The sequence below is a fragment of the Zingiber officinale genome, chromosome 7A (genome assembly GCF_018446385.1).
Source record: "Zingiber officinale cultivar Zhangliang chromosome 7A, Zo_v1.1, whole genome shotgun sequence".
Lineage (NCBI taxonomy): Eukaryota > Viridiplantae > Streptophyta > Magnoliopsida > Zingiberales > Zingiberaceae > Zingiber > Zingiber officinale.
Window position 1 is genome coordinate 11,912,284 of NC_055998.1, and position 27,325 is coordinate 11,939,608.

The window sequence follows — 27,325 nt, forward strand, 5'->3', positions numbered from 1 at the left end:
TGAGCAGGAAATCCCGAGGAGTTTTGGTCTGCCACCGTGTGATGGTTATGGAATTGATACAGAGTTTCTCTGAGTTGGGGTTGATGGAGCAAGCACAGACAGAGCGAGGCCTGTTAGTCACCATGGTTGCCCAGTCACCTATAGTGGAGCGTATCAAAGAGGCTCAGGCTACAGATTAGCATCTACAGTTTTTACGTAGCAGAGTTATTTCAGGACAACAGACGGAGTTTACCTATGACGATAGTGGAATTCTATATTTCTATGGAAGATTATGTGTTCCTGAGTCGTACCCTGTTCAGGAGGACTTGCTATGAGAAGCACACCGATTTAGATTCGCGATTCATCCAGGAGGTACTCGTATGTACAGGGATCTGAAACGATCATACTGGTGGAATGACATGAAGAAGGACATTGCGACATTTGTGGCGTAATGTTTGGTCTGTCAGCAGATAAAGGCGGAGCATCAGAGACTTGCTGGTTTACTGCAGAAGATAGAAATACTGGAATGGAAATGGAAGCATATCACGATGGACTTTGTGGTAGGGCTACTCCGGACCCGGAAGGGACATGATGCGATTTGGGTAATCGTTGATCGGTTAACCAAATCCGCACACTTTTTATCGATCTGTAGGACGAATTCGTTGGATCGATTGGCAGAGTTATACTGGAGAGAGATCATCAGATTGCATGGTATACCTCTAAGTATTATATCAGATAGAGATCCATGATTTACCTCTAGATTTTGGCAGAGTCTCCAGCAGGCCATGGGTACGGAACTCCGTTTTAGTATAGCATTTCACCCTTAGACCGATAGGCAGTCAGAGCATACTATCCAGACATTGGAGGATTTATTGAGATCTTGTGTTATGGACTTCGATGGTAGCTGGGAGAATCATTTGTACTTGGTGGAGTTTGCATATAATAATAGTTATCACTCAGCAATTCAGATGGAACCATTTGAGGCATTGTATGACAGAGCATGTAGATCGCCTACATTATGGGACGAAGTCGGAGAATCGTTAGTCTTGGGCCTGCAACGTATTCAGCGAGATGCAGAGTTGGTTAACACCATTAGACGCAGAATGTCAGAAGCCCAGGACCTACAGAAAAGTTATGCAGATCAGAGATGGAGACCTTTAGAGTTTTCTGTGGACGATCATGTGTTCCTGCAAGTGTCTCCTACCAAGGGGGTTAGGAGGTTTGGGTTGAAAGGGAAGTTAGGTCCTCATTACATCGGACCCTTTCAGATACATGAGAGGATTGGTGAGGTAGCATATCGATTGGCGCTGCCACCATCACTTGCTTGGGTACATGATGTTTTTCATGTATCTATGTTGAGGAAGTACGTGCCACACCCTATGCATATTTTGACATATGTACCGATCACCCTTCAGCCAGATGTAACATATGAGGAGGTTCTAGTGCGGATATTGGATCGTAAGGAACGCCGGCTGCAAAATAAGACAATCCGACTTGTCAAGGTTGGATAGGAGCATCATTCAGATGACGAAGTAACATGGGAGCTGGAGGATAAGATCCGAGCGTAATACCCACATTTATTTAATGAAGGTACATAAAGTTATTCAATTAGTGATATTCATTACACATGCTATTTATTGTTTAATGCGCATATGTCATAAATTTGGGGACCAAACTTTTTGTTAGAGGGGGAGAATGTGAGATATGACATAGTAGAATAACCTACCATAATTTATGGGAATTTTTAGATATTTTTCTGGATTTATTTGGAGATCTTATCGTAGAGATTGAGGGGATAAATTGTTAAGCATAAGATGGTAATGGAAAAAACCTTTAGAGGAGGTTTAATTAAGGGGTAATGAGAACTTAACCTAACCTAACCACTATAAGAAGCTACAGTGCCAAGCCCTAAAAGCCGCCCCAATACTCCATCGCGTCCACTCCATTGAAATCGTCGTTTCCTCTCGAGCTCACCCTATCCGCCGACGGCCTCAGCTCCGACGTGCGCACGCGCTCGACCGTCGGCGCCTGGTCGCAGAACGAATCATCATTGTCCCCAACCTCTTAACAGAGGTCACGACGGCGGAGGTCTTCGGAGTGTAGCTTCGCATAGGCGATCCTCGGCCGGGAGAGGGGAAATTGAACTCCGGTGATGCGGGAGTCGAATAGCTTGTGCCAGAGCTCATCGTGATCGAGGACTTGCACTCCCAACGGTGGTTTCATCTACCCGAGCCTTAAAGCTGGGGTTCTCCGTCAGGTTTTCCTTCGCCGACGATGAGGGTTTCCGACCTTGAGGTAAGTGGAGTTATGGATTGTCTCGATTAGGGTTTAGGTACTCTGGATCTGTGATTTGAGTTCAGGATGCGGGGTTGTATTGATTGAGATATTGTTCTGGCAGTGACTCACGGTAGCAGCCCCAGCCACAATTCCCAGCAACTGTTCTTCATCCGGAGATTAGTAGGTAAGGAATCTACAGCTCTAAAAGGTAGATCTGTGGTTCTAGGTGTTGGATACAATTCGAATTGTGTGTTGATTTGTGTGATGGCAATGGTTGTAGGCTCTATAGGAGCTCTATTTGTGGATCTTGGCAGCAGGTATCACCAGAGGACCTATGCCGGCGATTTCACCTTCGGGCAGAGGATCGTTAGAGGTAAGCTTTGTGGTAGGATAAAGCTGTGGGTGTTAGATACGGGTGAAGATGAATCTGTATCAGTGATAGTTTGTGTTTAGGGAATAAATGCATGATTTGCTAGCCCTAATTATGGTAGTATAATGTAGGGGGTTTTGGTTGGTTTGTGTGGATTAATAATGGGGATTAGTAGATTAGTATGTGTTTATTTGGGTAATGAACGAACTCGAATTAATTACCTATCTTGTATATTGGCTTAGTTATTCGGTTTCTTAAGTAGATGGTTAAAATTGATACGTTGACGCAGGACTTTGATCGAGGCCGGTGTCGTGACGAAGAGACGTCGGATTCAGCCCACATTTAGAGGCGGGTACTTCTTGACTTGCTTCTTTAGTTATTGATCTTAGTGCATGAGTTAATTTTAGATATGTAGTATTTATCTTAACTCCACTCATATTCGCTTCGTGTGCTTTATACTTTGTCCACTCAATCTTCGAGATGCTCGAATTCGTATCAATACAGTCTCATGTTGTTATCTTTGATAATTAGCAGATACTATACACCATGTTTACTTGTTTGACTATTGTTTATTTATATTTCGTATTGAGCATGCGGCTTCATGTAGCATACCTGATTTCTGTTGTATATGTATGATGACTGCTGCATTATACGCATGATGTCATAGCTTGCATGTCGGCGACTATGTCTCCCTTGTGGTTGAGAGGGGTATTGACCAGAGCCGCACACTCGACCACTCATGGGTAGTGGTAGCGGGAGTGTTCCACTTGTCCTGTCATGCTCTTACTCGGTCACTCATGGGTAGCGGCGGCTGGAGTTGTGAGCAGCAGGGACCCTATTACGACGTAGCTAGATAGCTACTATGCAAACTGTCCATTCGGTCACTCGAGAGTGGTGACGAATGGAGTGGTACAGTAGTCACTGATCCGGCCTCTCGACCATACAGGGGTCATGGTGTAGAGAGGTGGGCGGGGTGGCCATTCCTACATACGTTGTTGTTATTCTACATGTTTATATCGTTGTTATTTACTTATGCTGTTAGTTGTTTCCTTATGCATTTCTGTTACCACATACCTGTTATATATGCTTGGGCACTGCTTACTCTGACAGTATACCTTACATGTGATCTAGGTAGTTATGAGCAGTATTGTAGTAGTTTTGTGATACTTCTGACTTTATATTACTAGCCTAGGATATGGTATCAGGTATGGATTTACATGCTTTATGTACATAGTAGTAGTATCTGCTATTTATCCTTCCGAGACTGTATCCTGTTGTATTCCTGGCTCTTTATTTTACTCATGCACTATCTATTCTTTATCCGCTGAGTCTTTATACTCACCACCCTATAAACTAGTAATTTCACCAGGTAGCCGGTAGTTGATGCCAGTACACTTGGAGGAGGATCCTAACTGTCGGTCCCACATAGCTTCCTAGGATAAATTTTTGGTTTTGGTTTATCGTTTTGTTATGATTTGAACTTATGAACTTGGTATTGTAATAATCTATTATGGACTTTGTGTTAAACTGTATTTGGTTTTGTTTTGTCGAGGAGTCAAGCCAGGCCGGCCCGCGATGAGTAATTTTGTGCTTGTTATCTGTTTTCCGCTGTGTTTGATTTACCAGTCGGGTGGGCTGCTTATTATCTACGTGGATGTGTTTAGTTCCAGCCGAGTTGGCTGTGTTTTACATATGTGTATCTGTTGGCGATCTATACTGGTTCCATATGTCTCTACTACAAGGGAGGTGCTGTCCGATTTTCGTTGGACAACCTTACTCTTGGGGCGTGACAGAAAAGACCGGCAGAAGATCAATTCCACTACCAAACAAAAGAATGTGACCTGCTTCGGATGCAACAAGAAGGGTCACTACAAGAACGAGTTCCCAAAGCTGAAGAACGACAAAACCAAGACAACCAAAAAGAAGGCACTCAAAGTAACGTGGGACGAATTATCCTCAGAGGAATCGAAAGCCGAAGAGCAGAAGCACCGAAGCTACCTCACGCTGATGGCTCGCAAATCAGAATTGGAGGACGAATCAGAAGACGAGTTTGAACCCAAATCGAGCCACGAGTTTGTACTCGTTTTCGAAGAGGTAAACTTTAATTTAAGCCAAAAGTTTTTCAAGTCATTTCATGTTTAAATAGAAAATTAACCGAACAAGAAAATCCAAATAAAATGCTCCTTGAGAAAAACCAACAACTCAAGGAACAAATTGAAAAATCTAATCCAAATCAAGTCGTAAAGCTTGAGGAGGAAAATTCAACGCTAAAAATCAAAATTAACAAATTTAAAAGTTTGTTAGAAAATTTCACAACTAGATCTAAAAATTTGGATCTAATATTGAATAATCAAAAAGGAGTATACAACAAATCTGGACTTGGATACAAGTCTAGCTCAACAAATAAATCATTTATTTCACTTGTAACTCAAAATAAAAAAAATAAACTAAAGCTTGGGTTCCGAAAGCGTGTCTAACCACACAAGTAGGAATTAATCAATACTATATGCCTAAAAATAAAGTATATTATGTAAAATCCAAAAACCCAATTCAGAATTCTAACTATAAAACTAAATCAACTAAACCAAAATCAAATAATAGAAATAACTACATAACCAAATCAAACTCAAACTATCATCAAGTCTATTACAATTATAAAAGTAATCGACATAAACTCAGAACTAAAATTTAATCCAGATCAATAATTCAGGGGGAGGCTCCAAACTAGTTGACACCTCCAAAAATAACCTACCCAGCAAGGTAATTAGGTTTAGCTTAAAAATGGACAAAAGTTTAACTTGACCTACAGTACTGGTGAAGTTTTGGATGATAGTAGGTTAGGGAAGTTCTGTCTATACATGTCTAGGAAGATATGGCTTCAACCTAGTACATTTGACTTAGTGGAACTAACTGAAGCTATCCCTTACGGATCCTAACTAATTAGACCAAGGCTTTGTTCTAAGTTCAGTGGATAGGACTATTTGGAAAACCTCGAATGTATGGTTACTCTAATGATGTCCAGATGACTCACCATAGCCCAGAAGTTTATCCAAAAAATATGTGTTTGTTGAACCCAAATCTAAACTTGAATCTAACACAAAGTTAAATCAAACTCTGAAATTTAACTTAACTTATTTCACAAAGACTATAGGATTCCCTGATTGAAAACTTAGATCAGGTGAGATGACTAAGGACCAAAATTAAATTAAAATAAATTTAATTAAATTAACTAAACCTAATAAATTTAATTAAAACTAAATTAAATTTAATTAAAAAAAATAAATTAAATAAAAATAAATCTAATTAAATTAAATTAAGTTAAATTAAATCAAATTCAAAATTCAAATTCAAATTATTTTAAGTTTAAAAAATTACTTTAAAAAAATTGTTTTAACTTTAAAAAATTATTTTAACTTTAAAATTATTTTAACTTTAAAATTATTTTAAAAACTATTCTAACTTTAAAAAATTATTTTAAAAATTATTTTAACTTTAACAACTATTTTAAAAATTATTTTAACTTTAAAATTATTTTAACTTTAAAAACTATTTTAAAAATTAAAATTATTTTTTTAAAAATATTTTACCATTAAAATTATTTTAACTTCAAAATTATTTTTAAAAAATTATTTTATTTTTAAAAAATGATTTTAACTTTAAAATTATTTTTTAAAAAATATTTTAACTTTCAAAATTATTTTAACTTTCAAAATTATTTTAACTTTCAAAATTATTTTAACTTTAAAAACTATTTTTTAAAAAAAATATTTTAACTTTAAAATTATTTTTAAAAATTTATTTTAAGTCAACTCAGATCATCCAATTTACCAAATAATTGGTAACCCAGACCTAAGCATTCAGACTAGGTCATTCTTCAGGAGCTTAAGTCAAATATCCCTAATTTCAAAAATTAAACTCAAAACAATAGTTGAATCCTTACTTGATCCAGACTGGATCATAGTTATGCAAGAAGAAGTTAGCCCAATTTGAAAGAAACCAAGTATGGGACTTAGTACCACCACTTAAAAATAAAAAGATAATTGAAACAAAATGGGTATTCAGAAATAAATTAAGTGAAAACGGAGAGATTATTAAAAACAAGGTTAGACTAGTTGCTAAAGGGTTTAGTCAAGTAGAGAGACTTGGCTATGATGAAACTTATGCCCCAGTACCTAGACTAGAGTCCATTAGAATGTTACTTAGCTATGGAACCCATAAAAGATTTAAACTTTATCAAATGGATGTTAAATCTGCGTTCTTAAATGGGTTAATTAAGGAAGAAGTTTATGTAGGTCAGCCACCTGGGTTTGAGAGTTTAGAACATCTTGATCATGTATTTAAACTTAAGAAAGCTCTATATGAACTTAAACAAGCACCTAGGGCATGGTATGAAAGATTAACCTCCCACCTAATTTCCAAAGGATTCAGCCAAGGACAAATTGACCTAACCCTATTTGTCAAATCAATAAAATAAGATATGTTTATAGCCCAAGTCTATATAGACGGTATAATCTTTAGGTCAACTAATTCAGAATTTTTACAAGAATTTGTAACCCTAATGGAATAGGAATTTGAAATAAGTCTAGTAAATAAACTAACTTACTTTTTAGGACTACAAATTAAATAAACAAATGAGGACAATTATATTTATCAACAAAAATATGTCAACGAATTACTTAAAAAATTTGGAATGGAAAACACTAAGGAAATAAAGACACCTATGACAACTAACACAACCTTAGATGATGACCCAAATGGAAAACCAGTTGACTTAAAATACTATAGGAGTGTCAAAGTAGCCTACTAAACTTAACTGCAAGTCGACCTGATATTTTATTTACAGTTAGTATGTGTGCTAGATACCAAACCTGTGCTAAAGAATCACATTTGACTCAAGTCAAAAGAATCTTTAGATGTCTTAAAGGAACATCAAATGTAGGAATTTGGTATCCTAAAACAACTAATTTCGAACTAATAGGTTATTTTGACTCAGATTACGCTGGCTATAAATTAGACCGTAAAAGTGCAAGTGGTGGATGTTAGCTACTGGGCCCATCACTTGTCAGCTAGTTTAGTAGAAAGCAACATTGTGTTGTCTTATCTACTAGTAAGTCAGAATATATAGCTATAGGAGAATGTGTCGCCCAATTATTATGGATAATGCACACCTTAAAAGATTTTAATTTAAACTTTACAAATATAAAAGTACTAATTGATAATGTTAGTTCAATTAATTTAACAAAAGTTCCTGTGCATCATTCAAGAACTAAACACATTGAAATTAGACATCACTATCATGGATAATGTCACTAAGGGAGATATTGAACTCAAATACATTGAGTCCAAATCTAACTTAGCTGACATATTCACTAAACCTCTCCCTGAATGTGAGTTTAGTAATCTACGTCGAAAATTAGGAATGTGCTTAATAGACTAGGACCTTTACTTTCAAAATTGTTTTAAAAATATTTCTTTAAAATTCTAGGATAAAACTTTTTATTTATATTTCTCAAAATTTTCTATTTTTAGAATTTTTAAAATTAGTTTTAGCCTTAATATAGATCAAATCCTTAGAATACATACTCCTATAGGTCTAGAACTTAAGCATCTCACCAACACACTAGGACTACCTTGTTTGTGTATTGATGAACTTAGAAAGGGATGAGATAGATAGGCAGATTGCCTAGACTTAAGATGCTTATATCAGTGTATCAACATAAGTCTGGGTGTTAAATATCAAACCAATATTAATTAGGTTAAGTTGTTCAGCTTAGTCAAACACTAACTGAATAAATTAACTTAACCTGACTAACCAAGTGAAAGCTGTTATCTTCTGATAGTTAGTAAATAACTAATGGTTAGACAGTTAAGGATACTTTCTAGCTATTATATTTTAAAATACTATCGGGTTCAGGGGGAGTATTAATATTTTGCAAACTGTTTATTTCTTTTTAAAAAATTCTTCAAAAGTTATTTTTCAAAACTGTCTAAATTTTTTAAAACAACTTGATATAGTCTTCAAAAGGTTTGTTTACTTAAAATTTTATCGTCTTATTTTTGAAAACCTTAAATTTTTTAAAAACATGTTTTATATCTTTTTCAAAACTCAATTTTTGAAAATGATTTTCAAAATGTTTTGAAAGATATATTAAAATGTTTTAAAAAGTCAATTTTTCAAAATGTTTTCCAATTTTTTTTTATTTTTGAAAATGTTGTTTCTTTAATCTTCTAACTCTATTCTAACATTTTCAAATTTCATATATTTTGGAAATCAAATGAAAAGATAGTAAATTTTGTGAAGTTAGTAAACCCTGAAAATTATTTCAAACTTTATTTTTAGAAATTCTGCCATGAAGATTTAAGACTTATTTGAAAATCATTTTTTAACCTCTTTATTGAAATGTTTTCCTACTTTGAAAATTTTGTAAACTTTATTTTTATTGTAAGGTTAATTTCCCCCTAGTAAACCTAATAATTTTCTGTTAAAATTCTTTTTCCTTTACTTAGCCACTTTTGTTAAACTTGTCTATGCTTATTTTTGATGAATGCCAAAGGGGGAGAGTTAGGTAAATTAAGTTACTAAATACTAGATAAAACACCAAACTAACTAAATCAAAATCATTTCATTGGCCCAGTTATTTTTGCATATTTTTTACTAACTTAACACAGGTTGTCATTACATCAAAAAAGGGAGATTGTTGGTACTGTTAGTATTAACGGTCTAACTCAGATTTTGATGAATAACAAAGTAGGTTAATTTAGTTTGGTTGTAATCTAATACTTTGACTAAGTGTGCAGGAGAAATCTAGCTAGGCCGATGGGTCGACCAGATAACTGGTGCGAAGCCCAGCTAGGTCGACGAGTGATGTTGGTCGCGACTGTCACTCGCTCACATCAAATTTATTAATTTCTAATCTACCAAACCCCTTAACCTACACTAAGTAGTATAGTAGAAGATCGGGTCGTCTCTCCAGGAAACTAATGGCAGGACGTTTGTTTTCAGGCAGAATCGAATAATGGGGATTTTGTTTTGGGTTTTCTAAACCAAATGCAATAAATGAAACTCTAACTAACCAACAAAAATGAACTTATAGCACAATGTCACTCTACGCTATAAGGATCCCGTCTACAAAAGAAACATGCGTAAAGAAATTAACCAACTATCCTATCTAACCATTAAAGATTTTCCCACACCGCATTGTCACGCTACGATACAAGAATATCTATCAATGGGAATAACATGAAACATAACAAAGAACTCAAACATGCATAAAGAAAGCAATAATCAAACAAAGACAATTAACTAAACAACTTTGTAGAAATTAAACAAAACCTAATTATGCATAAAAGCTAAACTTGTACCATATTGTCATGCTACGATACAAGATCAACAATCATACATAATGAACTAAACAAAGTACTAAAACCAATTAACATACATTATAAGAAGATCAATCACGAAATTAAGCTAACAACTACATATTAAACAAGCATAAGAACTTAACTATAAAATGAAACAAGAACAACAAATAAATCCTAATTAACCAATCCAATTCTCCACGATCATACACCAAGCGACTACCACCGCCATCACACGGAGACCCGGATTTGGAATGCCAACCCCGGTGGACAACAACACAAACTGACTGCTGAGCACGAACGGTGAAGTTTCCGACTGGAATTGGAATGAAGGAATAGAAACGTTGATGTAGCTTCTGCCGGAGAAGGATGCACCTACTGAGGTTGCTGGAAATATGCCCACCTTCGTAATGTCATCTGCGGGAAGTCCACAGCACTACTCAGTGATGGAAGAAGGAGAAACTCGCCGGAGAAGAAGAAGGACCATCCGGTTTCCTCTGTGAAATTCTCTGCTTCCGGAACGTCGTCCACAGGTGAATCGCTGCTGAGGAAGGGATGAAGAGAGTGCCTCGCTGGAGGAGAATGCTTCGCCGACAAGAAACCCTAGTTAGAAGTCATCGTTCACAGGAGTCGTCCGTCGTTCATAGGAGTCATCGACGTTGTCATCCGTCGCCGGCTTAAGCAGATCAGGGAGAAGAGAATTGGGTGTGAAGGACCAGCCAGCGGTAGTAAAGAGAAGGGAAGAAGTGTCGCCGGCCGGAGAGAAGAAAAGAGAAGGAGGAGGTGGCGCTGTGCCCTAGCCGCCGCGAGAAGAGAAATCGCAAGAAGGGGGATTGCGAACTGAAGGATCGGGGGAAGGAGAAAAGGGAGTTTTATTAATGGGTTTCGGGTTTTGGATTTTGGGTTGAAAGGTTTGAGTGAGATCCGGATCCGGATCCAATAAGAGGATGATATTAGGCTTTTATAATCGGGCTTTGGATAAGGCTTAGAAGTGTAGGCTTTATGATCAAATTTGAATTGGAGTTCCACTTCTTATATGAACCCTTGGATGTCTTCATCTCGATCAATGGTCGAGATTGCTTTAAATCAGGATGAGGGGTTGGATCACTTAGATCTGACTGAAGGGGCAGATTTCTCTTGATCTGGATCAACGATCCATATTAATTCATCTTAATCTCCTCCATTTGACCTCCAAATCAAACCAAATTCGATCCGGCTCGATCCGAATCTATGGCTCTTTGAATTTTCTACAAAACCACATAATAAAAATGTAACGACCACCCTTCTTACTACTACTACTACTCTCTAAGAGTGACCGTTACTTATCTACTAACTCTACTTAACCGGTTTATTAAAAATCTCTAGGAAAACCCTACCGAAAAATTTCGGCAGAGTCTCCCCTGTACCGGTGACCATTTTCCATAATACAAGCATAATATACTCAGCCACAGGCGGCTGGAAATATATTTCAATCAACCACGCAGTTTAATAAGAGATGAAAACTAACCACAACCACGCAGTTTAATAATTCAAATCATGCAGGTAATGAAAAACCGAAAACATAACTTCTTACTACATCCTTTTCTTATCAACTTAATAAGAAATCAAACTAATCACATTCTTAAACCAAATGAATTCCTTAGCTAAGTCCCAAGGACCTCCATAGTCCACACATCACACACTCCTCTTGCATCTCCTTGTCGCCTTCCTTCACTGTATCTTTTCTTTCCCTTTATCTGCAGTAGAAGGAAATGCAGTCTATAAGCATAAAGCTTAGCGAGCGCTATCTACTCACAAAAACTCGATATGCATGTATAGAAATAAAAACATGCTAAAACTGAATGCTAACATATAAAATTACTCATGCTCATATATAGCAAAGGAATCATGCTAACTGAAATACTAAACATGTATGGGTAATCATGCTCATAAGAATAAAACTATAACTGCATGCTGAAAGAAAATAAAGCTAAACATGCTGAACAATCTAATAGCAAGAAACAAATAAAACTACTACTGCATGCTTTAAATAACAAGAAACTAAACTTTCTAATTCTAAACATATTTGAAGCTTGTTTCATTTGTTTCAAAACTTATACTTTAATACTTCAAAATAATAATAAACTTCTTTTGGGCCCGGCATTGTACCAATTTGCGCACAACCTTAATAAGAGTCGAGGTAGCTAATCCCGAAACTACTAAGGTACTTCTAGGCGATCTTGTGCCTAGGGGCGATCTAGGAGCCCACCCAATGGACCTTGTGTCCTGGACCTTGTGTCCGGTACATGCCATTAAAAGTAAAATACTTTCTTTTTAACTATAACTTCCTTATACTTGCCCTTACTTGGCATTTAAGCAAACACCTTGTGTGCGCTTTTGATATTCAATCTTCTGGAATTGAAATCAAGCCTAGACCTTGGTCTTTCTGGCTTATAGTTACTCAAAGTCTGATACTCATGCTTAGGAAATAGCAAAGCAACTATTAATTGCATGCTCAAGATATACTATCTGTAATTAAACAGAAACAAACTGCTTTCTGGAAATTAGAGGCTATTCGTGCTTAATAACTAGCAATGAAAACTTCATTCTTGCTGGAATAACAAATAGGAAATCTCATGCTTACTGGAATAACTTCATACTTCAAAAGAAAACCGAAACTCGACACAAATTGTTCATGCTTGTTAAAATGCAAGGTACCCAAAACTAAAATACTGATGTTAAGGACTGTTCTTGCTCCTTAAGTGCAAAGACAAGAAAGCTGTAATGCTAAACTCATTCTAACTAAATAAAGATTGTTCTTGCCCTTAAAACAACAACAAAAGATCTATTCAAATATACTAAGGTACCAAGTTATGCATGCTCATTAAGGAAACTACACTACTGGTCATGCTCAATTAATAGCAAATAAGAAAAATCAAGAAAATCAACACTGCAAGCTAAAGGTCGGCTGCTCATTCTCATGCAGTAGCAAAGAAAGGAATTTAAAGATATCAATGCTGCAAACTAAAGGGTCGGCTGCTCATGTTCAACTAGTAGAAACCGAAACCACATGTTAAACCTAAACAACTTATTCACTTATCTCAGATTTCAACAAAACTAAATCTGCACTTGTAAAGGCTGTTCATGTTCGGAATTTACAACAAGATTTCAAAACTGAACTTCCAAATCAAGGTTACTCAAGCCTAATGCATGGCACAAACCCAAATCCGTACCAATCCGATTTGCACAGCAAGGTCACAAACCCGAATTGCACAGCAAGGTCACAACAGAAAATTCTAACTCTAACTTGAATTTCTAATTGCAAGGCATGAAGGAAATCCAAATCATATGCCTAAACTAAACAATTCATTCCTTTTCTTTGAGATCCCCGGCAGTAAGCACAAAACCATAATCTTTACAGCATGTTTCAAAATCGAGAAGATCAAGGTCCAAAAACTACTCCTACTGCAGGTGAGTAGCAACTCACCTTAGGCTTTCCTTGACTTACAACCGACGACAGCTTCTAGGGTTTGCGGAGAGATGAAGATCCCGGCTCTTCTTTGTGCACCGCGCGCTCTCCTTGCCAAGAGAAACTCGAACTTGTGAAGAATCCGCGGAGAAGGGAGCTCGCCGGCCGCCGGAAAACAACCCTAGCCACCGCTGCGTTTCCGCCCAAGAGCAGAAATCGTCGCGCGCCGTCGCGAGAAGGAGAAGAATTTTGAGAGAAAATGTTTGTATTCCGGAAATCCAAAAACCTAATTCCCTTTCTTATAACTAGAGTTTTTTTTTTATTATTAATTGTACCTTAAATATAATTCATTCTTTCCTTAATTAACAAAACTCACCGGCACAGCTGGTTAACCAGTTTTTAACCGAAACAAGAGGTCTCGGCTTCAATCCCTCAGCCGCGCATTTTTTCCAATTAATTCACTAATCATTAACTATGCTATAAACTTAATTCTCACCATATAAGGTTAACAAAACCATGTAGCTCAGCTGGTTGGGCCGGTTTTGCTTGGGTCAGTCCGACCCGAGGTCGTGGGTTCGAACCTCACCTTCAACGTTTTTTTAAAACTTATTTCTTTTTGTAACCCTACTAAACGACCTCCAAAAATTACGTAAAAATACTCTAAAAATTCCTAAAAATCTCTAGAATATTTTAAAAGTATTTCCAAATATTTTTATGGACTTTTAGAACTTAAAATAGGGAAAATTGAGTCGTTACAATTCTCCATACCTTATAAAAAGTTTGTCCTCGAACTTAGAATAGCTCTGGATACTTCTGTCTCATACTGTCCTCCCGCTCCCAAGTGACTTCCTCGTGCTTCTGGTTCTGCCAGATAACCTTCACTAGTGGCACTTCTTTATTTCTTAGTCTCTTGACTGCTCTGTCCACTATCTGTGTAGGTCTGCTCTCATAACTAAGATCCTCTTGGATCTGCACTGACTGAGGCTAAATCACTTGGCTAGGGTCGTGGAGACACTTCTTTAGGAGAGAGACATGAAATACATTATATATTGCTGACATGTCCTGTGGTAAATCCAGCTTGTAAGCTACTTTCCCAATCCTTTCTGTGATCAGGTAAGGTCCTACATAACGAGGACTTAATTTGCCCTTCTTGCCAAATCTCATCACTCCCTTCATAGGAGCGACCTTGAGAAAAACTGAATCCCCTACTTGGAATTCAAGTGGCCTACAGCGTGTGTCAGCATAACTCTTCTGTCTACTCTGGGCAGTCTCAATTCTCTGTCTGATCTTCTGAATAGCCTGAGTAGTCTCATCTATCAGCTCTGTCTGAATGCCCAGTTCCACTTCCATCTCTCTTCTTTCACCTGCATCTTGCCAGCAAATGGGTGATCTGCACTTCCTGCCATACAATGCCTCATAAGGAGCCATCTTGATGGTGGCCTGATAGCTGTTGTTGTAGGCAAATTCAGCTAAGCATAGATACTTGCACCAACTTCCCTTGAAATCTAATGCACAAGCCCTGAGTATATCTTCTAAGATCTGGTTTACTCAATTTGTCTGTCCATCAGTCTGAGGATGGAAGGCTGTGCTGAACTTGAGTTTGGTGCCTAGTGCAGTCTGAACACATTCCCAGAAGTGAGAGGTGAAGCGCCCATCTCTATCAGAAACAATAGATTTAGGAACTCCGTGAAGTCTGATCACCTCTTTAACATACAGCTGTGCCAACTGCTCTATAGAGTGAGACACCTGGATGGCTAGAAAATGAGCAGACCTGGTCAATCTGTCCACTATCACCCATATCGCATCATATCCATTTGTGGTTCTTGGGAGACCTGTTATGAAGTCCATGGATATGTCTTCCCATTTCCACTCTGGTATAGGAAGAGGCTGTAGAACTCCTCCTGGTCTCTGGTGTTCTGCTTTGACCCTCTGACATGTCAGGCAGGTACTGACATATTTAGCTACATCTCTTTTGAGTCCAGACCACCAGAATCTCTGTTTCACGTCTTGATACATCTTGGTAGAACCAGGATGCATGGAGTAAGGTGCACTATGAGCTTCTTCTAAAATTTTCTTTCTCAACTCTTCATCATTGGGGACACACAGGCGGCTCCCCTAATAAAGAATTCCACTGTCTGATACTCGAAACTCCGAATTTTCTTCTTTCTGTATCTCTTGCTTGATCTTGTGGATATCTGGATCTTCACTTTTCTTTCTCTGTATATCCTCAAGCAAGGTAGACTCTAAGGTCAATGTAGAGAATTGCCCATAAATAATTTCCATTCCAAAATCTGACAACTCCTTCTGCAGTGATAGGGCTAATGATGACAGGGACATCAGGGATGCACTGGACTTTCTGCTTAGTGCATCTGCCACTTTGTTAGCTTTACCTGGGTGGTAGAGGATTTCACAGTCATAATCTTTGACCAACTCTAGCCACCTACGCTGTCTCATGTTTAAGTCCTTCTGAGTGAAAAAGTACTTAAGACTCTGATGGTCTGTGAAAATTCTACACTGAACGCCATACAAATAATGTCGCCAGAGTTTTAGTGCAAAGACCACAGCTGCCAGCTCAAGATCATGAGTGGGGTAGTTATTTTCATAATCTTTGAGTTGTCTGGAAGCATAAGCTATCACTTTTCCTTCCTGCATGAGTACAGCTCCTAGGCCCATCTTGGAAGCATCACTGTAGATGTCAAAACTCTTGTCACTCTCTGGAACTGTCAGAATGGAAGCACTGGTCAGTCTCCTCTTCAACTCTTGGAAACTCTGCTCACATTTATCTGACCATTCAAACTTCTTGTTCTTTCTGGTGAGGGCTGTAAGTGGAGAGACTATTCTGGAAAAGTCTTCCACGAATTTCCTGTAGTACCCAGCTAAACCAAGGAAGCTTCTGATCTCCCTGGCATTCTTGGGTCTCTTCCACTTGCTAACCGCTTCTACCTTGGCTGGATCCACTTGAATGCCTTCTCTAGAAACGATGTGACCTAGAAACGCCACCTGCTCCAACCAGAATTTGCACTTTGAGAATTTAGCACAGAGCTGCTTTTGTTGAAGGGTCTACAGAACTATTCTCAAGTGCGTGTCATGCTCCTCTGGGGTTCTGGAATAGATTAGAATGTCGTCGATGAACACAATGACAAATTTGTCAAGGTATTCTCTGAACACTCTGTTCATCAGGTCCATGAAGACCGCTGGTGCATTAGTCACACCAAAAGGCATGACTACAAACTCGTAGTGTCCAGATCTGGTCCTGGAAACTGTTCTGGGTGTATCACTTTCTTTCACTTCCAACTGATTATACCCTAAGCACAGGTCTATTTTATATAACACTATTGCCCTTTTTTTTTTTTACTGATCATATAGATCATCTATTCTGGAATGAGGGTACTTGTCCCTAACTGCTACTTTGCTCAGCGCTCTAAAATCTATGCACATTAGCATGGATCCGTCTTTCTTCTTAACGAACAACTCTGGAGTTTCCCGGGGTGAATGACTAGGCGGATGAAATCCTTGTCAAGTAACTCCTGAAATTGTTCTTATAACTCTTTTAGCTCTGCTAGAGAAATTTGGTACAGAGCTTTTGAAATTGGCTCCACTTCTCTGTTGGGAGATAGTCCAGGTAGCCTTTCTGGAAAATACTTCTGGATACTCACAGACTACCCGAACATCTTCGTGCATGGGTCTTTCTTGTTATCTTTGTCCTTCCAGTTCTGATTACTTGTTTGGGTTCTCTGTTTTCCCCCTGTCTTGTCTTCTATCTTGACTGGCTTGTGTTGCGTTTGTTGTGCCTTGTTGTTGTTCAGATAGTGCTCACTAATGCCTTGCTAACCAACTCTTCACCAATCTATGGTCGGTGAGTTTCACTACTCACATTAGGTGTTATTTCTGGTCTTAGCATTAGGAGCATCAGTCTGACTCATTATTTCACTGTACTTACTAACTCTAGGCAAAGGTGAGCTAGCCTGTTAAATCTTTTAACCGCTTCTTCTACTGGTAGGTCACCTTGTCTAAATTCTATAAACTCCTCATAATGTTTATTGGTGATCCTTTGGCGGAAGAACTCTTAGTAAAACTCTATCTCAAAGTCAACCTAGTTCATCTGGTTGACTGTTCTCTTACTCTTAACTCGCTCCCACTACATACAAGCATCTCCAGATAGGCAGAAAGAGGCACACTTAATGGTATCAACCTTCTCGACTTCTGGTCAGTCAAGAAGCTCCATTGTGCTCTCAAATGTCTTGAACCAAGCCTGGGCATCCCAGGGCTCAGTCGTTCCTGAGAAACTTTCTGGTTTCAGCTTCAGCCACTGGATGAGATATGCTTCTTGTCTTTTAGATGCTGTGGCGACTTCCAGGGCAGCTGATGGGACTTCAGTCACCACTGGGGTCTCCACATTAATGGTTGGGGGAGTGGAAGGAGTTGGCTTCTGATTGGCCATTAAATTGGCAATCACTTGTTGCTGCTCGCTACTTATCTCTGAAGTTGAGCAATAACTTCAGAGAGAATAGGCCCAGGGGTTCTGGGCTCTTCGTTCTCCTGAACTTGGTCCTCAGTATAAACGATACGGGGACGTCCTCTTCTTGACCTCTAATTATGCAGAGGAAAAGGCTTGATAGCTTCTCTAACCCTTCTAATCATACTTATATATGAATATAGAAAAGAGAAAATAAAATCTTCTATCTTACTTAAGCATTCAAAAACAAATACTCTATACTGCAGTTAATAATAAGGAAAGCAGAATAAAGAAAGAATTTAAATACTTTCTTACTTGGAGACGGCAAGGATGATGCTGATGTGTGTGTGATGCTGGAGAATGGAACACTGCTCTGATACCAACTGTAACGACCACCCTTCTTACTACTACTACTACTCTCTAAAAGTGACCGTTACTTATCTACTAACTCTACTTAACCGGTTTATTAAAAATCTCTAGGAAAACCCTACCGAAAAATTTCTACAGAGTCTCCCCTGTACCGGTGACCATTTTCCATAATACAAGCATAATATACTCAGCCACAGGCGGCTGGAAATATATTTCAATCAACCACGCAGTTTAATAAGAGATGAAAACTAACCACAACCATGCAGTTTAATAATTCAAATCATGCAGGTAATGAAAAACCGAAAACATAACTTCTTACTACATCCTTTTCTTATCAACTTAATAAGAAATCAAACTAATCACATTCTTAAACCAAATGAATTCCTTAGCTAAGTCCCAAGGACCTCCATAGTCCACACATCACACACTCCTCTTGCATCTCCTTGTCTCCTTCCTTCACTGTATCTTTTCTTTCCCTTTATCTGTAGTAGGAGGAAATGCAGTCAATAAGCATAAAGCTTAGTGAGCGCTATCTACTCACAAAAACTCGATATGCATGTATAGAAATAAAAACATGCTAAAACTGAATGCTAACATATAAAATTACTCATGCTCATATATAGCAAAGGAATCATGCTAACTGAAATACTAAATATGTATGGCTAATCATGCTCATAAGAATAAAACTATAACTGCATTCTGAAAGCAAATAAAGCTAAACATGCTGAACAATCTAATAGCAAGAAACAAATAAAACTACTACTGCATGCTTCAAATAACAAGAAACTAAACTTTCTAATTCTAAACATATTTGAAGATTGTTCATTTGTTTCAAAACTTATACTTTAATACTTCCAAATAATAATAAACTTCTTTTGGGCCCGGCATTGTACCAATTTGCGCGCATCCTTAATAAGAGTCGAGGTAGCTAATCCCGAAACTACTAAGGTACTTCTAGGCGATCTTGTGCCTAGGGGCGATCTAGGAGCCCACCCAATGGACCTTGTGTCCTAGACCTTGTGTCCGGTACATGCCATTAAAAGTAAAATACTTTCTTTTTAACTATAACTTCCTTATACTTGCCCTTACTTGGCATTTAAGCAAACACCTTGTGTGCGCTTTTGATATTCAATCTTCTGGAATTGAAATCAAGCCTAGACCTTGGTCTTTCTGGCTTATAGTTACTCAAAGTCTGATACTCATGCTTAGGAAATAGCAAAGCAACTATTAATTGCATGCTCAAGATATACTATCTGTAATTAAACAGAAACAAACTGCTTTCTGGAAATTAGAGGCTGTTCGTGCTTAATAACTAGCAATGAAAACTTCATTCTTGCTGGAATAACAAATAGGAAATCTCATGCTTACTGGAATAACTTCATACTTCAAAAGAAAATCGAAACTCGACACAAATTGTTCATGCTTGTTAAAATGCAAGGTACCCAAAACTAAAATACTGATGTTAAAGACTGTTCTTGCTCCTTAAGTGCAAAGACAAGAAAGCTGTAATGCTAAACTCATTCTAACTAAATAAAGATTGTTCTTGCCCTTAAAACACCAACAAAAGATCTATCCAAATATACTAAGGTACCAAGTTGTGCATGCTCATTAAGGAAACTACACTGCTGTTCATGCTCAATTAATAGCAAGGAAGAAAAATCAAGAAAATCAACACTGCAAGCTAAAGGTCGGCTGCTCATTCTCATGCAGTAGCAAAGAAAGGAATTTAAAGATATCAATGTTGCAAACTAAAGGGTCGGCTGCTCATGTTCAACTAGTAGAAACCGAAACCACATGTTAAACCTAAACAACTTATTCACTTATCTCAGATTTCAACAAAACTAAATCTGCACTTGTAAAGGCTGTTCATGTTCGGAATTTACAACAAGATTTCAAAACTGAACTTCCAAATCAAGGTTACTCAAGCCTAATGCATGGCACAAACCCAAATCCGTACCAATCCGATTTGCACAGCAAGGTCACAAACCCGAATTGCACAGCAAGGTCACAACAGAAAATTCTAACTCTAACTTGAATTTCTAATTGCAAGGCATGAAGGAAATCCAAATCATATGCCTAAACTAAACAATTCATTCCTTTTCTTTGAGATCCCCGGCAGTAAGCACAAAACCATAATCTTTACAGCATGTTTCAAAATCGAGAAGATCAAGGTCCAAAAACTACTCCTACTGCAGGTGAGTAGCAACTCACCTTAGGCTTTCCTTGACTTACAACCGACGACAGCTTCTAGGGTTTGCGGAGAGATGAAGATCCCGGCTCTTCTTTGTGCACCGCGCGCTCTCCTTGCCAAGAGAAACTCGAACTTGTGAAGAATCCGCGGAGAAGGGAGCTCGCCGGCCGCCGGAAAACAACCCTAGCCACCGCTGCGTTTCCGCCCAAGAGCAGAAATCGTCGCGCGCCGTCGCGAGAAGGAGAAGAATTTTGAGAGAAAATGTTTGTATTCCGGAAATCCAAAAACCTAATTCCCTTTCTTATAACTAGAGTTTTTTTTTTATTATTAATTGTACCTTAAATATAATCCATTCTTTCCTTAATTAACAAAACTCACTGGCACAGCTGGTTAACCAGTTTTTAACCGAAACAAGAGGTCTCGGCTTCAATCCCTCAGCCGCGCATTTTTTCCAATTAATTCACTAATCATTAACTATGCTATAAACTTAATTCTCACCATATAAGGTTAACAAAACCATGTAGCTCAGCTGGTTGGGCCGGTTTTGCTTGGGTCAGTCCGACCCGAGGTCGTGGGTTCGAATCTCACCTTCAACGTTTTTTTAAAACTTATTTCTTTTTGTAACCCTACTAAACGACCTCCAAAAATTACGTAAAAATACTCTAAAAATTCCTAAAAATCTCTAGAATATTTTAAAAGTATTTCCAAATATTTTTATGGACTTTTAGAACTTGAAATAGGGAAAATTGGGTCATTACAAAAAACATAAGATTAAATTCCATAATTTGTAGAAAATTTATAATTAAGTCCAAAATGAGTCCCTATTCGCAAATCATGATATAAACATAACATTAAGTATGCAAGGAGGTATAAAATGCTTAGTATAAAAGCCAAAATAATATACAAAAATACCCATTATCAACTCCCCCACACTTATTCTTGCTCGTCTCGAGCATTAAAATAGAACAAGAAAATAACTAAGATGCATTCCCCTAGCAATTCTCAACCATACATAGAAAATAGTGAAAAGAGAGTTATCTAGGATTGTCAAATTCAAATGACCAAAGCATTCATGAATTCAATTCATACACTAATTAACAAACATGGTAACTTCAATCCACAATGAATAAATTGAGAATGATAACCAAATATCTTTGCAAGGTAAGTGATGGTGGCTCTCCTCTCATATAAATGTAATAGTGGAGCTCACTCAAGCTACTCATGATTTATGCACTACCATATGCTTGCTTTGCTTCTAATCTCCACCGCTATAAACACAAGAGTGCACAATAAAATAATGAAGGCATTATTTGTGTAAGAAAAACATGAATCAAAGCAAATGATAGGATAAGAAAAGACAATAAGAAAGATTAAGTAAGGTAATGGTGGAAGACATGGATATATTGGAATGTTACATAGATAAATACAAGAAAATAATGCCCAAAAATATATCTCATCCAAACTTCCAAACTAGCTCTAAAAACTCAATAAAAATGTGAACAATCTCTATTATAGCTTGCCAATACAAATCTACACATGATATACAATAAAATCTCAAGGCAGTTACAATAAAGATTATTACTCACAAAAAATTCTACCACAAAGGCATATGAAACGACACAATATATCAAAGCACCAAGCTACAAATCCAATGAACATGTGGACAATCTCTACTATAGCCTTTCAATAAAAATCACTCATGATATATAATGGAATCTAAATGTTACTACAATAAAGATTATCACTTCTAAAAATTCTAGTACAAATGAATACAAGATAGTACAACATGTTTTTTTTCCTTTCATTTTTTTTCTGTTTTTGTTTCTTTTTCACGTTTGTGTTTTCTTTGTTTTCTTTTCTTTTTTTTTCTCTTTCTTTCACACTTTTTTTTTCAACATGTTGTGCATCACTATACAACATCAACAATAGCTCAAATAAAAAGATACAAAGCATGGTTTACCTTTGGTGATCGAGCATGGTTCACCCATGCTTCTCCTAAATTCCACTAAGATGTTTCTCTCCCCCACACTTAAACTTTTGACCGTCCCGGGCAAAATACTCATCATATACATCCAAAAATATCCACATCCATGAGAAGAGAGAAAAAGAGGGAAATAAATGGAAGGAAGGAAAGAATGAAATGACAAATGATATGAATTTATTCAAGAAGCATGTGAAAATAAAAGGGATGAATAAAAACAAATGAGATAGCCTTCATAAAAATCATGCAAACCTATGATAATGTGGTCTTGAAAGAATTAAGCAAGTTCTAGAGTAGTATTAACCATAAGTGCATCACACATCAATAGGAATAATAGGCTTAAAAATATCCTCACTAGGTATATAAAAAATTATCATCTCAATCTACCAATATGAAATTCATCACCAAATTGTAATCACATGCAATCCAAGAATCCAATCATGACAATAAATCATCAAATTCGACAATCAAATTTAACTAGCTTTCACAATTTCTAAGATGATAAAAAGAATGCATAGGGAATTTATTATGAAAGCTGACTAGACAAGCTAAAAATGAACTACCCAGCAAAAGTAAACCAAGCAAACAAAGTAAAGAAATATATACAAGCAGAAAGACAAAGAAAAAGTGAGATGGAACAGACTCCCCTGAAATTCTGGTGGTTGGAGTCGATTCAGTTCTAGAAGCCAATCTGGAAGTGGAATGAATGTAGGTGAAGTGAGGCTCTCTCCCTTCAACATCGCCTCCTTAAAAATTTTCTCTAGTGGCCGACGATGGTTCAGTTGGAGTGTCCACTCCAGAAGCTTCATTATTGCATAAAGTGTTATAGCTTTCTTCAAATGGTAGCCTGCATCCTTACATAACTAGCTGTAAATGAAATGTCTGAAGAAATCCTGTGCACTAAAAAGAGGATGCAATTCCTGCACGCATGCTGTGTGAGATGGGCTATAAACAATATCAAAATCAACAGAGCATGAATCAAAAGATATGTCACATCCACTATAATCAAAATGAACTACCTCCATGGAATTTCGTAAAGATTCAGAAGAAATCTTGACCTTACCATCCTGATAGATACTTGGAGGCTCTAGTATAGTGAATGTGGCATCATCTTAGTCAGGTGAAGGATCTGGCTCTAGATCAGGTACAATCAATGGGAGTGATTCTTGAGTTTCCACTACACTTCCATCGTCACTAAGTAAAATAGAAAGCTCCACTGGCTCAAATGGTAGTAGAATAGCCATTGGAAGTGATTCTTGGGTCTCCCATACACTTCCATCATCAAAAACACCTACAACATCAAGAATATCTGGAACAACAACATCATCGACAACAACAATATCAGAATCAACTACAACATCACAATACAAAAAACTAGAAGAATCATGTAGAGTAGCAGAATAAAAGTCAGGAATATCAAAAACTCTACAATCCATCTCCTCAGGAACTGATGCAGTAGGTTGATCTGATAGCAACTGTAATTGTGTCGATGAATGTGTTCTTTCCTAGAATTGTGTTTCTTGTTGTTGACATAATTTTTGTAATTGCTCCCAAAAATGCTGCTCAGGCTAATGCTGAAGATATGACTGATAATGTTGGGACCAATCAGACTTCCCTTGTTGAGTGTTCCCATACCTGAATCCTGCAATGAAATTATACTTGTCCTGCTGATAGATCTGATAAGACTGAGGATCAGGCTGGAAATACTAGATCCTGGTAGGGAGTACACTAGCAAAGGAATGAACATCTTTAGCAATCACTAGTCTAGTCCCATACTGCTGATAATTTGCATCCATAATCTCGATAAGTTGCCTAGCCTGAGTAGATGTCTTGTTAACTAGAGCCCCTTCACTAGCTGCATCAATCATACTCCTGTCCATGGGACACAATCCCTCATAGAAGTACATAATCAGAAGTTGATCGCTTATCTGGTGCTGAGGGCAACTAGCAACAAGTCTTTTAAATCTATCCCAATATTCTTGAAACGGTTTCCTGTAAATTGTTGGATTCCACAAATACTCCTCCAAATAGCTGCAATCCTAGAAGTAGGAAAGAACCTCGTCAGAAATAATTTCTTTATCTCGATCCAACTGGTGATAGAGTTGGGTGGGAGACAATACAAGCAATCTTTTGCTGAATCTGCTACTGAAAATGGAAATACTCTAAGTCTAACATCTTCTTCTGATATGCCATATGGATTCCATGAAGAGCAAACCATATCCAGTTCATGCAGATGTCTGTTGGGATCTTCACCAGATAGTCCATGAAACTTCGGTAATAAATGAACGATTTTCCATAACTCGAAGTCTGTCTCTAAATCAGAATATCTAATGCAGAATGAATCAACTGATAAATCTGGTACCCAAAGCTCTCTAAGAGTCTTTTCAGTGTTGTTCTTCATTTTTCTTATCAAATGTGAGGTCTTGAACTAAACACTCTGAAACTCTGAAACTGCTGCCACAAAAGATATGTCCTGGTCTAACCTGAAACACTCATGCAAATAAAATCAAAAGACACAAGAAATATACAAGATAGCATACGTGCATACAAACAATGAATAATGAAGCCCTAACAATATTTTTTAATTTTTGCAACCACCAAAGAAACAGAAATAAGAGAGAATAAAATCGAAAAGAATGAAATGTAAAATATAGAAAAACTGAAACGGTGGTTTAAAAGATGAGATTAACCCATATAAGACTTTATTGATGGTGTAAATGTTAGTATTTTCCTTTTACCTTTTTCCTTCAACTTGCAAAGTTCAAGAGCAAAAAGAGAGATAGTAACAATTACATCAAAAGAAAAATAAAATAACAAAGCAGAAAAGCAAGAACGAGATAAAGATAAAACTATGTACAATCTAAAAACAAACAAACACCACTAGTTTCCCCGACAACGGCGCCAAAATTTGATGTGGTCGCGACTGTCACTCGCTCACATCAAATTAATTCATTTATACTCAATTGAACCCCTTAACCTACACTAAGTAGTATAGCAGAGGACCGGGTCGTCTCTCCAAGAAACTAATGGCAGGATGTTTGTTTTCAGACATAATCGAATAATGGGGGTTTTGTTTTGGGTTTTCTAAACCAAATGCAATAAATGAAACTCTAACTAACCAACAAAAATGAACTTATAGCACAGTGCTACTCTATGCTATAAGGATCCCGTCTACACAAGAAACATGCATAAAGAAATTAACCAACTATCCTATCTAACCATTAAAGATTTTCCCACACCGCATTGTCACGCTACAATACAAGAATATCTATCAATGGGAATAACATGAAACATAACAAAGAACTCAAACATGCATAAAGAAAGTAACAATCAAACAAAGACAATTAACTAAACAACTTTGTAGAAATTAAACAAAACCTAATTATGCATAAAAGCTAAACTTGTATCATATTGTCGTGCTATGATACAAGATCAACAATCATACATAATGAACTAAACAAAGTACCAAAACTAATTAACATGCATTATAAGAAGATCGAGCACGAAATTAAGCTAACAACTACACATTAAACAAGCATAAGAACTTAACTATAAAATGAAACAAGAACAACAAATAAATCCTAATTAACCAATCCAATTCTCCACGATCATACACCAAGCGACTACCACCACCGTCAAACGGAGACCCGGATTTGGAACGCCAACCCCGGTGGACAACAACACAAACTAACTGCTGAGCACGAACGGTGAAGTTTTCGACTGGAATTGGAATGAAGGAACAGAGACGTTGATGCAACTACAACAAAAATATTAAAAGACAACGGTTAAAAACCGTTGTCGTAGACCCTTTAAAACCGTTGTAATTGGCAGTGTTGTTAAAAGTGGGGGGCTACGACAACGGTTTTAAACCGTTGTCTTTGAATGAAAAGACAACGGTTTTGCAACGGTTTTAAACCGTTGTCTTTGAATGAAAAGACAATGGTTTAAAACCGTTGTTATTTAGAGCATTTTTACTGCAGTTATAATCGGTTTTGGGGCTACGACAACGGTTTTTAACCGTTGACTTTGAGTGTGATAGACAACACTAATAATTTTAAACTGTTGTCTTTTGAATTATTATCTTTTAATACCAATATATCATATTTCAATTTAAATATATAATAAAGAATCATAATCAAGAAAGAATATTCCCCACATCAATATCATTCAAAATGTTACTTATACAAGAATTACAATCACAAAAGAAAAAACATATCTCATATTCAAATAAAATTTATCCCAATACAAATAAACAAATAAACTCCATTTGCAACTAATGAACAATAGCCAAAAGACTAGAAACTTGTGATGGTGGTTTATGTCATGTAGGATTGCACTTAATTATTGTCAACTCAAATCCCATCACAATCTTCAACTTGTAAGATTTCATTGGAATCCTCTTTCCAGCTTGCTGATTCTTTCATGCCAACTTTTTCCAATATTATTGATCATTAGTTCCATAATAAATCTAGTCTTCTCCATACCAGCTCCATCAAAAAGTCCAATCTTTCTACCCCTTTGATAAGGCACTAGGAGATCAACAACGTATTGATATTAAAAGAAATACACTATTATATGTATGAAAAAACTTGTTCTGAAAAAATAATAAACACACATTTGTTTTTACAACAGTTACCTGAATAAGTACATCATAAAAAGGTATTGGTTGTGAGATGAGTTATTTGAATGCTTGCATGGCTGCACAAGTAGAAGTCAAATTCAGTAGGATGGCCTATCTTAGAATCAACAACTGTACCTGGAATTTCAAGGATGGAAAGCTTCATTGAGAAAACAAGGTTTAAAAAAAATATACAAAATAGAATTATCTTGAAAATGATGCATCCATCTATCAACTAAATTGACTAGGCAATATGTTTCCACTCTTATCAACAAAT

At 37.0% G+C, this 27,325-nt stretch overlaps 1 protein-coding gene across 1 annotated transcript; it reads left to right on the forward strand.

Moving 5' to 3' along the window:
• The first annotated feature begins 234 nt into the window (after positions 1-234).
• LOC121999210 lies at positions 235-2,709 on the forward strand. The gene is made up of 4 exons (XM_042553918.1): positions 235-351; positions 450-581; positions 948-1,437; positions 2,537-2,709. Exons 1-4 carry the CDS (start codon positions 235-237, stop codon positions 2,707-2,709), a joined length of 912 nt encoding a protein of 303 aa, XP_042409852.1.
• Positions 2,710-27,325: the final 24,616 nt, after the last annotated feature.